The 15,832-nt window shown below is 35.0% G+C and overlaps 1 protein-coding gene across 3 annotated transcripts in view; it reads left to right on the forward strand.

Annotated features, from left to right (window-relative positions):
• Positions 1-1,344: 1,344 nt before the first annotated feature.
• crybg2 (crystallin beta-gamma domain containing 2) overlaps positions 1,345-15,832 on the forward strand; it is a 72,046-nt gene continuing 57,558 nt past the window's right edge. The window contains exon 1 of one of the 3 annotated variants that reach the window (XM_009294480.5): positions 1,345-1,570. In XM_009294480.5, coding sequence (XP_009292755.1) covers positions 1,395-1,570 — 176 coding nt within the window. In that variant the 5' untranslated portion in view covers positions 1,345-1,394. Of the gene's footprint in view, positions 1,571-3,008; positions 3,176-15,832 lie in introns of those variants that run through there. The other 2 variants (XM_073931956.1, XM_073931957.1) reach the window with 2 other exon arrangements.

A 15,832-nucleotide genomic window follows, 5' to 3' on the forward strand; every position in this document is an offset into this window, starting at 1 on the left:
TAACTAAATGTATACCAATAAGTTTGATCTCACTTTGATTTGATCTGTTGTGGTGATTCTACAGTTGCTATGGTAACACAAAAACTATAGTAATTTACCTGTTGTGGTGATTCTACAGCTGCTACGGTAACACAAAGACTATAGTAATTTACCTGTTTTATCTGTGATAGTGATTCTACAGTTGCTATGGCAACTATAGTAATTGATCTGTTGTGGTGAATCTACTGTGCAGATGCTATGGTAACATAAGAGCTACAGTAATTGATCTGTTGAGGTGATTCTACAGTTGCTATGGTGACACAAGGATAGTAATTTATCTGTGATAGTGATTCTACAGTTGCTATGGTAATACAGCAACTATAGTAATTGATCTGTTGTGGTGAATCTACTGTGCAGATGCTATGGTAACACAAGAGCTACAGTAATTGATCTGTTGAGGTGATTCCACAGTTGCTATGGCGACACAATGACTATAGTAATTTATCTGTGGTAGGGACAGTTGCTATGGTAGCACAACAACTATAGTAATTGATCTGTCGTGGTGAATCTACAGTGCAGTTGCTATGGTAACACAAGAGCTACAGTAATTGATCTGTTGATGTGATTCAACAGTTGCTATGGTAACACAAGAGCTACAGTAACTGATCTGTTGAGGTGATTCTACAGTTGCTATGGTGACACAAGTACTGTAGTAATTTATCTGCGGTATTGATTCTACAGTTGCTATGCTAAAACAACAACTATAGTAATTGATCTGTTGTGGTGATTCTACTGTTGCTATGGAAACAAAACAACGATAGTAATTGATCTGTGGTGGTGATTACAGTTGTTCTGGTAACACAAGAACTACACTAAAATAAACAAATGACTTCAATCATAGTGTATATTATACTACAAGACACCACAGGTTAATGTAGTAAAAACCACAGTATGCTACAGTATTTATTGCAGTTGATCAGTTCACTATAGTTAATTTTACAGTAGCCTATGCTGTGGCACAAATTAACAAAGAGTTGTAAACACTATAGTAGAATGCACATTACTAAGGTATATGGCTAAAAAACACTGTAAATTACTATAGTATTTCTTCATGTGGGTAAATCTCACAAAGAGTTGTGAATACACTGTAGAATACACTTTACTGTATGATTAAAAACACTATCCATTTTACATTACTTATCCGTATTTTGAATATCTGTTAAGTAAACATGTCTTCAGAAATGTTTTCCATGCCACTACAACAGAGGTGGAGTTACAGAGAGAGCTGCCTACCTAGTGCACACCTATGCAAACCCTACAGTAGGTGTCTCCCTAGTTAAAGAGGGCCGGTTTGAGCATCTGTTCATTTGCAGCGCAGCTCTCGGTCTCTCTGCATTCATACCTTCAGTCTGGAGATGGAGAAGAAAAGCAGCTCCAGCAGGAGGACTCTGAAGAGCTTGTTTTCTCGGAGTGAAGTGAATCTGTCGGAGCACGAGCCCAAGACTGACAGCAATGGAGGATCTTTTAGACTCTTCAAGTGGAAGAAGAAGAAGAAAAGCGAGAGCTCAGAGGACAATCCAAACACTGACAGGTAATTCACATTCATTCATTCATATGGAGAGAGACTGATGTGTGTTTAACCTCACAGCATGCACAAACACGCCTCCCATGTAAATAAATACTATAGTAGCCTGTATAAAGATATCCGCTAATTATCCGTTTTCAGTGTGATTCATGTTCTTTCTCATTTATTTATGCTTTTGAAATGCATTATGGGATCCTGATCTGTCCTCCAAAAGCTTTTGATGTTGAAAAGTTTGACTTTTATTGATATTTTTAATAGCTAGAAGTGATATTGTGTTTGTGTTTATGTTGTATATTACACTACAAAAACCTTAAATTAGCAGTTTTTCATATTTTGAGCTCGATGTTTTTATTTTTTTTTTCATCTATTTCTGCTTTTGACTTGCATTATGGGATCTTGATCTTTTTTATTAAACCTTAAAGTTTGAAAGAGAGACTTTTATTAAAATTTATAATAGTTTTAAGTGCTATATATATATATATATATATATATATATATATATATATATATATATATATATATATATATATATATATATATATATATATATATATAGTCTGGATTGGGTCAATTTAAACGGCACTTTCACACCCAGTGTTTGTTTTTGTCCATATTTGACTCAGCATTTGAGTTACATCAGTATTTAAATGTATTTTAAAAGGTTTTTCTTTCATATATGATTGATTTATAAATCATGCTGATGTCAAACTTGGGGAGAAATGCTTACTGATATGGACACGCAATAAAAATGCTGGGTTTTCATAACTCAGTGTGGATTCACATTTGGACATATTCCACCATTGGGGTTAGAAAGTGTCATTTAAATGTAGCTGAAAACATTGACCTAATGTTGGGTTGAATGAACTCACAGGCATAAAACCACCTTGTGTTTTTAAAATCCTTTAATTACACAAAGCATGAAACAAATTTAGCCTAATTCAGTAATTAATATTTGATTTTAAAAAGTAAAGAAAGTGTTTTTGACATGAGACTAAATAATAAAAAATAACAATACTAATATACTAATAATAATATCCAATTTATTTGTAATGTGCATTTCTTAAACCCAAAGCAAACATATTAAACACATAAAATACCAACAAAAAAGTCACAAAATAAATACTGTAATTCATTCTATTATATAATGTTGTTGTTTTTGTATTGCATTTATAAAGTAGGCTACAGTTTGTGTCTGTCATCTAAATATTTAAAAAGAGTGACAGATTATCGAATTTAGTGTCCTTTTCTCTTATATGAAATTATTTAATTTAATATAACAAACAATATTTTACTATATTGTATTTAGAATAGTTATATAAAATAAACAAATAGTTTGTATAGTTTAAAAAAATGTATTAGTGATTTAAAAAGTCGGATTGTCATTGTGTTTGAACGCACGGAAGAATCGAAAGCAAACAAAAAACGCGGAACGGAGATTTGCGGATTAGTTACAGAGCGCTATGAGCTATGAGCGAGGGAGAAGCGCAAATCCAGAGATCCGGGCCGGCTTTTAGTTCTCTGCTCGTTTCTTGATTAGCGACTAGTGTTTGTACTTGTTTTCAATGACAGAGTAGAAATATACACAATTATCGCCAAGATTTTGACGGAAATGTAAGTCTGTTATTTTCTTATTTATACATCTGCTGTTTCTAACCAATATAGAGTTTGTGTTTCTGTACTCAGTAATCGCGGTGTGTGTGGTACTGTAGTGACTCCTGAGGCCTGCTCCTGATATAACGGAAAGACTAACGTATGCTCCTTTGTTAACTGCTAAATTCAAATGACCGATTCGGTGAGATTCTGTTGGTACCATTTCCTATATTTGTTATAATAACAAATATAAATTTACAGGTAAACTGGACTGTAACACTTTTAAAGCATTTTAGCCTACCACGGTTTATCAGCAATATTCTGTCAAGTTTTTATCCACGATTTAAAAATGTTTACTTTCACGATTTAAATGAATTTTAACTATTTTAGTTAAGTTTAGTTCTAATAGGCCAAGTTTAACAACTTCTAAAAATCTTTCAGAGATATTTATTTTTAAGATAACACATTTACAAACTTTTGTGATGAAAATTGGGATTGAGTGAGTTATTAAGCTCTAAACAATATTTTTATATTGTGACTAACGTATATAATTAAATAAATTTTTTAGAATAAAACATCTAATCTGCAGAATGGCTATTGAGATGAATGAAGCTTAATTTAAGCTCATTATTGCTCCAAAAACATTTTATATTTAAGAAAATTGACAAATATATCTGACAAAACAACATAACCCTCCTAGAGCTTTAGTGGCCATATGCTTGGACTGCACATTTGAGCTCTTAATTGACTTTTTAAAATACTTTGAATGTTTTAAATTGTGACATACAGTGCATCCTACTGTTTTGCAGCATATAAAGTGTCCCAAACATTATTTTTCACTGTCCAAAATGGGCAAAAAAATGTTTTTACTCTCTGATAGTCAAAACATGTTCAAAAAATGTGTATGTTATATATGCATTAAAAACAGTCAGGAAAAAGTGTTTTATGTAAATCCGGACAACAAGTCCACATATATTGACATCCTTTTTTTTCTAAAAGTACATCATATCAAAAGATGATACTTAGGTTTTATTCTAATTAGGTTCCAATACGCCCAAATAGCAAAGTGACATTAAAATGCATGTAAAAAACACCTTGGGCCTTAAGAGGTTAATGTTCTGAACTACTAAATTGAGTTATTTTCAGACACAATTAATTAATTTTTCTTACATAAACATTACAAAAAGTGATCAGTATTTGATGCTTTTGGGGTTTATCAATTAGCGTGATGTTTATTAACAAAATTCAGTCCAAATTATACACAGTAAAATCTATAATAAAATGTTTTAATAAATATGTGCAAATTCTGAAAAACAAATGATGCATCATTTAAGGACCTTAAAGCATTTGCTAGTTTCTGTTCTATTAAAACAAAATATCTTTTAATGTAGTCAAAACATAATGCTTTCCCTCTTTACTGCATCACTTGTTTGATGCATCGTTTAAACAGTAAGTAACTGTGAATAAACGCATGAATCAGTCATAATGTAATGCTAATGTTAAGTCAAAAACATTCTTCAGACTAATGCATGAGACTTTCGGCTTTGTTTGAGTGTATTCATCATCTTAACTCGTCATCTGGTGGATGTGCTCAGAAAATAAGGTCAGCATTGCTGTTTTACAATCCCTTTTAGTCATATAAGAGTAACTCATATAGTCATAAAATGACTACAGGTGCTCCAGAATTAACACAGGGTGGGAGAAAGTTGGTGATTTACAGTTTACAAATCTACAAAATTATCCAGACACATACTGTATAACAGATATTTGTTCATCTCAGTAGTCAGACTGAATGTGGGTTAAATAATCAATCACTTTAAAAGGCCTGACACTGTGTGATGAAGAGAAATGAAATGCTCACATTATATCTCAATTAAAACCCCAAACAGACAGTTTTTGTGTTTTACCATTGCAAGTCATTATTTTCAGGTCAGCTATTTTTTAATACATGATGTGTTATGCATACTTCAGTGAACCAAAGTCATGGATGCAATGGAATTACATCTCATTTATTAAGTTTATTTAACTTTTTAATGTATGAGTGGAACTCTCATTGGTATTTCAATAGACATGTTTCTCAATGACAACCTATTTAATATAAAAGGTTGAATATCAAACGGTGACAAGTTTGCAGTACAAAACTGATAAACGGGGCGACACGGTGGCTAAGTGTTCAGTACTGTCACCTCACAGCAAGAAGGTCACAGCTATTTTGTGTGGAGTTTGCATGTTCTCCCCATGTTGGTGTGGGTTTTCTACGGGTGCTCCGGTTTCCTCCACAGTACTTGCGCTATAGGGGAATTGGATTAAATAAATTGGCTGTAGTGTGTGTGGGCCAAAGGAAAATGAATGCATGAAAACTGATAAATGATCATGAAAGATTTCGCTTAGTTTCTTTCTGTTTAAATCTATGTGTGTGCATAGGCATCTGTTAAATACACAATATGAGTATTATATTAAAAATACTTTTAAGCTGGAAGTAGATACAAACGCTTACTTTAGTGTGTTTTAAACACTTTTACATTCATATGGAAAAAGTTAGGACACCTCAAAAAGTGGTGTTCACCTCAACAAACAGAGTTGTTTTAGGTCAACATCAGTTACATTTAAATTATATTTTAAACCATTTTATTTTTTCCTTGTTTGACCCAACATTGGGTTATAACAACCCAGAAACTTCTAGAGTGTAGGGTCAATTTAACCTCTTCACAAACACCACTTTTTATGCTTGTTTGTTTTCAATTAAAATAAATTAACACTTTTTGTTTGTGGATATTTTCCCCAACATTGCATTGCAATAACCCAGCATTTTAGAGTATAAACATTTAGGATGTTAGATTTTGACTTCCTTAAACTCTTAGTTATTTCTGAAAACAAGACAATATTTTTTGCTTGTCTAGAAAATGCTTCGTGATTTAAGAATATTGACAAATTTGGACAAGAAACTAGACAAAAAGCTATTTTTTGCAGTGCAACGACCGTAGAGTTTTATTTATTATGTCCTGATATGGAAAACCATGAAGTTTAATATAGGGTGTCCACACTTTTCCACATGCATGTTGTGTAATTCGCAGTTGGTGTTTGTCCACAAAAGCTTCTAAAAGCAGCCTGATGTGATGTGTGAGTGTTTCTCCAGAAGCTGACGGTTATAACAACAGACAGGATCTGGTGTTTGCTGTTCGCCATGTGTCTCCAATGCCAAACAAACCTGTACACTAAGACAAACAGAGTGTGTGTTCGCAGCAGGTCATGTGAGAGCGGAGCTTTGAAAATCCCCAAACCTGTTGCTCATGTAGACTCAGAGTTTATTAGGTTACCATCAGTGTAGTGTCTGCTGGGTCACAGGAGGAGTTTATAAAGATCTCTGAAACACTTCTGTAGATTTACAGGATCACTGACGGATTATATATACAATGATGTACATCATTACTGTCAAAACTAGAATTTTTCACAATATTAGATATTTACTGTACTATCATTGGTGATGTTGGTGCTGTTTTTTCCCCATTGACTTTCATTATAATCACATTTTCTGATTGCAAAGCCTTGCATATGTTTGTGCATTCTGGATTGTTGCTGGTTTTCCCGGTTAGGAAGAGGTGAAATGTGTCATGTTTATTATTGATCATCAGTTGGCAGCATTAACCCTTTAGATCACCCTTCAGAAGGTTTCTGGCTTTTATATACAGGGTTCATATGGTCATGGAAAACCCGGAAAAGTCCTGGAATTTTGACATGGCATTTTCCAGGCCTGGAAAAGTTTTGGAAAACAGAATAACCCACAAAGTTTTGAAAAGTGATGGCAATTAGTTGAACAAATATCTGTATACTGAATTAGAGCTGTGCCATATTGGAAAAATCTGACATTACCGTATTTAGTTTTTCTGTGATGTATATTGCAATGTGAATATAAGTTTTATCTGGATTGATTGGGGGTTGGATTTTGTAGTAGAGTGAATCTTGAATAATATATACCAAATAAATGACAAGCAGAGATACATAAAATATAGTAAAGATAAAGGTGAATTATAGTGTTCAGGTATTCACTATTCAGGTACAGAAACTGAATAATAAACACTGCATAGTCTTCATTGTATATTATTTAATCTTTATTAAAGTTACAAAACATTTCTTGTGGCAGGATGTTTTCAACTCTGAAATGTTGAAATGTCCACACAGTCACAGGCCTTAAAGGGACAGTTCACTCAAAGATTAAAATGTGCTCACTATTTACTCACACTTCACTTGTTTCAGTACTATAGGAGTTATTCAGTTATACTATTATTGTGTTCATTAAAAAAAGAGAACTCATAAATGTTTGAAACAAGTGAAGGGTGTAATGAAAATGGTAAGTCATTTTTGGGTGAACGATCTCTTTAAAAATGCATGCAGATGATACACTTTTACTCCATTATGATTAAACTCTATATTAAACTATAGTCCCAACATTGCATATATGTGATCTGACTATTGCAGATGCACACATCGCAGTATCGATGCTAAAACCATATATCAGGGGTCACCAAACTTGCTCTTGGAGGGCCGGTGACCTGCAGATTTTACCTCCAACCCTAATCAAACACACCTGAACAAGCTAATCAAGGTAGGTGTACTTGAAACACCCAGGCAGGTGTGTTGAGGCAAGTTGAAGCTAAACCCTGCAGGGACTCAAGCCCTCCAGGACCGAGATTGGTGACCCCTGCTATATATTGTGCAGCCCTAACTTGAATATAGGTTAGCTGTCTTCACTTCTTTTCTGTCCTTGGCCAAAAACTTGCTCTCACGTTGTTAGTATTGTGTAAGCATTATCAAAATCTGTTTTACATAGACATAAAACAAAATTAAACAAAATAGATTGTTGTGTGTTCTGTGAAATGCTGTAATAAATTTTAACATCGTTGTTGTTCTTATTATTTACCATGTATATGTAGACATTACATGAAACATTACGTCATGAAAATGTACTTAAGTTCCGGAAAAGTCTTGGAATTTTAGTAGTAAAAATATGTGTGAACCCTGTATATGGAGTTCAGTGGATTAGTGTGTGCAGGAATACACTTACTGTGTTAATATGTTCTGAGAGCTGAAGAGGCTTGCACCTCAGTACTGTTACGCCCCATTCACATGGGGCATCAATGCTTCACATTCACTTTGAATGGATGAAGTCAGGCGTTGCCGAACTGCATTGTGGATCCGTCAGCGCCGCTTCATTTTCATGATCATTTTGGGTGAACTGTCTCTTTAAATTTAATACGTGTATCAGGTTATCATTTTTGAGTTTATAAAACGAATACAATTAGTAGCAGAAACTGCTAAACTCAAACTAAATCTGGTGCCTTACGCCCCATTCACACGGGGCATCAGCGTCAATGCTTCACATTCACTTTGAATTGATGACGTCAGGCCTTGCCGAACTGCATTGTGGATCCATCAGCTCTGATTCAGAGGTGTTGCTCCCTACTGAAGTTGGGACTAGCTCAACTTTTTGACTGCCGACGGAAGCGTCAGCCAATCAGATCGCTGTATGCAAATACACTAGCTAGACAGTGGCCTATTGCTGACTGAATGTCATTGGCTGACGCTGCTATGACGATTGCGTTAGCCCCAACTTCAGACACGCCTTCAGTCAAGCGTTGATGCTGAAGCCCTGTGTGAATGGGGCATTAGACTCTACCAAAAACCATCAGACGTGTTTTACTTTATTTCTGTTCAATCATATTCCTCTATGCTCTATATTTCATGCAGATGCACTCAGATGCAATTTTTAATACAGTTAGAAGTCAGCTAGTGATGTTATATTCATATTGCAGCCAAACAAAACCTCACAATGTCACTTTATTTCCAATATCACGCAGCCAAGTTAACAGGCAGCCAGTGTAAAGAAGATAAAATCAGGGTGATACGATCGTATGGTCTTAACCTGGTAAGAACTGAAGTTTATTAATAGAGAATGCATTACAACCAGCGAAGAGAGCATTACACAAATCCAGACTAGATATTTTTTCATAAGTGAATCTTGTGAACTAATTTGCATGCAGCATTCCAGCAGATGATATGTTAGCTAAAGGAACAGGCCGCACCGCATGCTTACAGTCTTCATCACACTGAAACTCCGGTGTTGGCTTGTAGCCTCCAGACAGACGCCTGTGCATGAACCTACAGTAGAAACAAGAGTGAAAGTTTGCTTTACAATTTATGCAGCGTGACATCAAAACAGTAAAGGCGAGTAACCTGTAGAAATATAATCTTCCAGCTTAATGGTCATTAATTCAGTTGTTATTGTCAGGCTCAATTTTAAATGTGCATGTTTGTGCATCTTCAGACCAGCATATTTTCAGTCAGTGTGGTGTGCCCGGGGGTTTAAGGTTGGCTTTGGAATGCAGAGCCAAATATTTAGCAAAAAGACCCTGCAATCTTTAGTCCTCCAACAACAGACAACTCCCTTCTGATTGTAGCAGAAGCTCCGGGATTATCACTGCGTGTACATGCATGCTCAATTAAACACTCTGATGCTGTTGAATCAGTGTCTGCATGCATGCGCTTATACTGATTTTAGTAAACAACATGGTAATGTCTGATATCAAATCAATTTACTTGCTTATGTAAGGAATAATTGATGATGGAGCATTTAATTATTTGAAAATCAAATTAATGCACCTTTGGTGTGCTTTAGGTCATTTCAATATGATAATATACTCTCACCGGCCACTTTATTAGGTACACCTGTCCAATTACTTAATGCAAATGTCTAATCAGCCAATCACATGGTAGCAGCTCACTGCATTTAGGCATGTAGACATGGTCAAGAGGATCTGCTGCAGTTCAAAGCGAGCATCAGAATGTGGAAGAAAGGGGATTTAAGTAACTCTGAATGTGGCATGGTTGTTGCTGCCAGACGGGCTGCTCTGAGTATTTCAGAAACTGCTGATCTACTGGGATTTTCATGCACAACCATCTCTAGGGTTTACAGAGAATGCTCCGACAAAGAGGAAATCTCCTGTGAGCGGCAGTTCTGTGGGCGCAAATGCCTTGTTGATGAGGCCAGAGGTCAGAGGAGAATGGCCAGACTGGTTCCAGCTGATAGAAAGGCAACAGTAACTCAAATAAGCACTCGTTACAACCGAGCTCTGCAGAAGAGCATCTCTGAACACACAACACGTCCAACCTTGAGGCGGATGGGCTACAGCAGCAGAAGAGCACACCGGGTGCCGCTCCTGTCAGCTAAGAACAGGAAACTGAGGCTACAATTCACACAGACTCACCAAAACTGGACAATAGAAGATTGGAGAAACGTTGCTGCTCTGATGAGTCTCCATTTCTGCTGACACATTCGGATGCCCGGCTCACAATTTGGCCTCAACAACATGAAAGCATGGATCATCCTGCCTTGTATCAGCGGTTCAGGCTGGTGGTGGTGGTGTAATGGTGTGGGGGAGATTTTCTTTGGGTCCATTAGTACCAATTGAGCATCAACGCCACAGCCTACCTGAGTATTGCTGCTGACCATGTCCATCCCTTTATGAGCACAGTGTCTCCATCTTCTGATGGCTACTTCCAGCAGGATAACGCAGCATGTCATAAAGCTCAATCATCTCAGACTGGTTTCTTGAACATGACGATGAGTTCACTGTACTCAAATGGCCTCCACAGTCACCAGAGCTCAATCCAATAGAGCAGCTTTGGGATGTAGTGAAAAGGGAGATTGGCATCATGGATGTGCAGCCGACAAATCTGCAGCAACTGTGTGATGCTATCATGACAATATGGAGCAAAATCTCTGAGGAATATTTCCAGTAGCTTGTTGAATCTACACCATGAAGGATTAAGGCAGTTCTGAAGGCAAAAGGGGTCCAACTCGGTGTAAGGTGTACCTAATAAAGTGGCCAGTGAGTATATTGAATGGACAAAATTTTACGCCAATGCAGTTCTCTACAAAATCATTCTAATCAATCTAAAATTATTAATTATTTCCAAATAAAGCTATTAAAATCATCACAATGTCCTAGTTGTGCTGTAAAATACATTTTTTATGGTCATTCATTTTCATCATTTATATAAGCACAATATTAAATGCCGTTATGAAGATGAAGAGAGAAAATTGTTTATCAGCATTGTGATGCTGTGATCACACCAGACGCGAAACGCGCGGATAAATCTCGCTATTCGCGCATAAATAGCCGAGTGAACATTTGAGTTTACTCGCTTCATTCGCGCGTCAAAAAAAAAAGCAAGCTCCTGATTGGTTAACGCACCACGTCATTCGCGCCGCACCATTCGCGCGCATCGCGCCACAGGATGTCTATTCGCGCGTCTGCATTGACTTAACATGTAAATCACTTGCACTTGATGTGCGTTCCACGTCTGGTGTGAACGCAGCATGAGAAAGTTGCAATCTTGAAAGTACAACTTTTACTATTTACATTTTGCATAAAAAATGTGTTCTCTGTGTATATTTGTCATGTGTATTTATAAATGCACAAATACATGTATATGAATACATAAACATTTAGATTCAAGTCAGGACTTTGGCCAGGCCACTCTGAATCCTTTATTTTGTTTCTCCTTGATATTAAAATTTGTGTGATAATCTAACACATTAAAATGTGACAAATCAGTGATTTATCAGTTTTTTTTAATCAATAATTCTGTTTTTTTTTCTAAGATGTTTTTTAACCGCAAATGTATTAATCAAAATAGTGCTGCTAAATCATTAATCATCAAAAATCACATACAAATAAAAGTTTGTTTAAATAATTTTGTGTGTACATATTTGTTATTTGTATATATAAATACACACACATACAAGTAAGTTATTACATGTGTATTGAAAATATTTAAACTCGGGTCATTCCCAGAGATGGGTTGCGACTGAAAGGGCATCCGCTGTGTAAAAACTTGCTGAATAAATTGGCAGTTCATTCCGCTGTGATGATCCCGGATTAATAAAGGGACTAAGCCGACAAGAAAATGAATGAATTCAGGTCAGGGCTTTGAGTAGGCCACTCCGAAGTCTTCATTTATTTATTTTTTTATATATTTAAATTTGTTTTGATGATTTGAAACATTAAAGTGGGACAAACATGAAAAAAAAATCGCTTAACTCTTTATTATAAAATCATCAATATAAATATCATTAACCCAAGATACTGCTGCATCTCTGGTTTCAGCTGTCTACTCAACATTTATTTAATTTCATTTTTTTTTTTTTTTCGGACTCTCTTGCGTGGCTTGCAGATTAGGTTCAGTTTATTAGTCAGTGGTGTAATTCAAGAAACACTTGCTCTTTTATATGAATGACAGAAATGCGTGATTCACTTTCAAACTATTCATCTGTTTCCTTCATGAGAGGCATTTTTTTGCAAATAACCGCTCCACCCAAACATTACTTGTGGATTGCAGAATCAAAGCTGAGTTATGAATTGTGTCTTTATTCGTAAGCAGGTGTGAAGCTGCACATGCATTTAAAATCCATTGTGTTGATTAAGTAGGTGAGCCTGATGAGGCATTGATGCTTTAATGACTGAATGACCGTCTTTATGCTGAGTTTATTTAAGACAATTGTGGAACTCGACTGCTCTACATTTAGTTACACTGCAAAAAATGATTTTCTTTCTTACATGTTTTGTTTTGTTTCTAGTCTAAATATCTAAAATTTCTTATATCAAGAAGCATTTTCTAGACAAGCAAAACATATTGTCTTGTTTTGAGAAATAATATGCCAATATTAAGTGAGTTTTCTCTTAAAACAAGCAAAATAATCTGCCAATAGGGTAAGCAAACTAATCTTGTTTTTTCCTTTGACGTAAGATTATTTTGCCTACCCCATTGGCAGATTATTTTGCCTCAGCCAAAGTTTGTCATTATATTATTATTATATTATTTTTACCTAAAAGGCCCACAGTGGCTTCTCCTGCTGCACCAAACTACATTTTCCTTCTTCATATATTTTCTCCAGTTTAGCAGTAATAGATGGTTTTATTTGTTTCTCCTTCTACTGCATTGCTGCTTTATTCTCAAATGTTTTATGCAATATTACAGTTTTATGCATAAATTTAATTAGCATCTTTGTATGGAAACATAGGTATTGACTTCCTTTGTATTTTTAGTTCCTCCTATGGTTGTCAGTGGCTGCTTTTTCCAGCATTCTTCAGAAGATCTGGTCGATTAGAGCATTTGCATGAGAGTGAAAAATGCAATTTTGGGTGCTTTTTCTCTTTAAGGCATACAGTTTCCACAAGATTCCTAAACAACTCGACTAATTACGTTTATCACCCCAGAAGTGCTTGTGTTAATGAGTGTGTGTGTGTGTGTGTTTGCTTCAATCTGAAAGTATGCGACAAGTTTCCGCTGTCAGTATCTTTTATGAATATGAATAACCTGTTGTGGTGTGTTGTGTTGTTGTTTAAGTGCCATTCAATAACATTCCTTTAGTCTAAATGATCTTTAAGCAGCACTGGACTCCACCTGTAGTTTAAATTTAAGTCAATTCAGTTCATTCTAAGATGTGTTATGTGTTTGAACATGTTTGCATTTTATTATGTTAAAATAAAATATATTAAATAGCTCACTGTTGCTTACAAGTTAGCAATCAGGTTCCAAAATATATATTTTTTAAATTAAATACGTAAACATGCTTGTTATGATATTAGGTATATTTTAAATTAACTGTTTTCCCACTAGTTTTATTAGTTTTAGCAACTCAAAAATGATATGATTTAACAAAAATGTTAAATTTAAAGAGAGAGTTCACCCAAAAATCACAATTAATTTTTTCTTCTGTTATTACTGAAGAATGCTGAAAAACAGCCATTGACTTCCATATGGTATTTGTAGTTACTACTGATGTAAATAGTTACAAGTTTCCAACATTCTTTGAAATATCTTCTTTTGTGTTCAACAGAAGAAAGAAACTCATAAAGGTTTAGAAGCACTTATGTGAGTAAATGAACAGGACATTTTTACCTTTGGGTGAGCTGCTTGATAAATGTAAAGGGGCAGTTCACGCAAAAATGTAAATTACGTTGTCATGTTTTCTTGTTGAATACAAGTCAATATATTCTGAAGAATGCTGGAAGAAAACACCCATTGACTTGCATAGTATTTTTAATTTCTACTATTGATGTCAATAGTTACAGGTTCCTAACATTCTTCTAATTATCTTATTTTGTGTTCAACAGAATAAAAAAGTCATAAACGTTTATAAACACTTGAGTAAATACACAGTGAATTTTCATTTTTGGGGTAAAATGTTCCTTTAAGGCACCAGGTTTTGAGTTAAACAGTTTCTGCTTCTATCTTCTGCTTTTATTAGTTTTGGCAACTCAAAAATGATAACGTGATATACTTGATTTAAAAAGGCAATTCATCCAAAAATACTAATTATGTCAATTTTTATTTATTTTATTTATTTATTTATTTATTCTTGTGTTGATATACATTACTGAACAATTCTGGTAAGAACAGTCACAGACTTCTATAGTATTTTTAGATTCTACTATTAATGTCAATGGATGCTTTTTCCCAACATTTCTCAGAATATCTTCTTTTGTGTTCAACATAAAAAAGAAACTCATAGAAGTTTACAACCACTTGAGTGCGAGTTAATGAACAGTAAATTTTCATTTTTGGGTGCGCTGAGTTAAACAGTTCACACTGAGTTTGAGTTAAATACAATAACCTGATATATTTATTACATTTAAAGGTGCAGTCTAGCCGAAATGTAAATACTGTTACAGTTTTTCTTATTAATATTCTGAAGAATGCTGGAAGAAAACAGCCATTGACTTCCATGGTATTTTAGCTCCTACTATTGATGTCAATAGTAACAGGTATCTAACATTCTTCAAAATATCTTCTTTTGTGTTTAACAGAAGAAGCTCATAAAGGTATACAGGCATTTGAGTGTGAGAAAATAGAATGTAAATTTGCATTTCTGGGTGAGCTGCCCCTCTGAGGCACCAGATTGAGTTAAACAGTTTTTGCTTCTAATTTTAGTGGCTTTATGAGCTCAAAAATGATAAGCTGATATATTTGTTAAATTTATAGAGACAGTTCTCCTAAATTTGTAAATTCTGTCAGAGAGAGAGAGATATTATAGACACAATATTGACTTCTATAGTTTTTAGTACTATAAAGGTCAGTGGATGTTTTGTTAACATTCTTCAAATTGTCTTCTTTTGTGTTTAACAGAATAAAGAAACTCATAAAAGTTTACAAGCGATTGAGTGTAAGTCGATAGTAATTTTTCATTTTTGGTTTCTGCCACTAATTTTATTAGTTTTATTAACTCAAAAACTATAACGTGATATACTTGTTACATTTAAAGAGACAGTTCGCCCAAAACTTTCCCAGAGATGGGTTGCAGCTGGAAGGACATCCGCTGCGTAAAAAGTAAATAAACAGAAAATGTTCATTTTTGTGTGAGCTGTCTCTTTAAGGCACACAGAGTGTTTGTGTGAGTGTGTGTGTGTGTGTTTCAGGCGGAAAGTATGCTGTCAGTGTATCTTTTATGAATATGAATAACCTGTTGTAGGAGTATCATATAATTCTGCACATTCCTGTCATCTTTCTCTGACTGACAGCAGCGTTGGCGTCGCACAGTAAACTCAAGGCCACTGTTTTGTTTGCATCTATCTGCACTTTAAACTGAACGCAGATCTGTAACGGAGTGTGTGTGTG

The sequence above is a fragment of the Danio rerio genome, chromosome 19, assembly GCF_049306965.1.
Source record: "Danio rerio strain Tuebingen ecotype United States chromosome 19, GRCz12tu, whole genome shotgun sequence".
Lineage (NCBI taxonomy): Eukaryota > Metazoa > Chordata > Actinopteri > Cypriniformes > Danionidae > Danio > Danio rerio.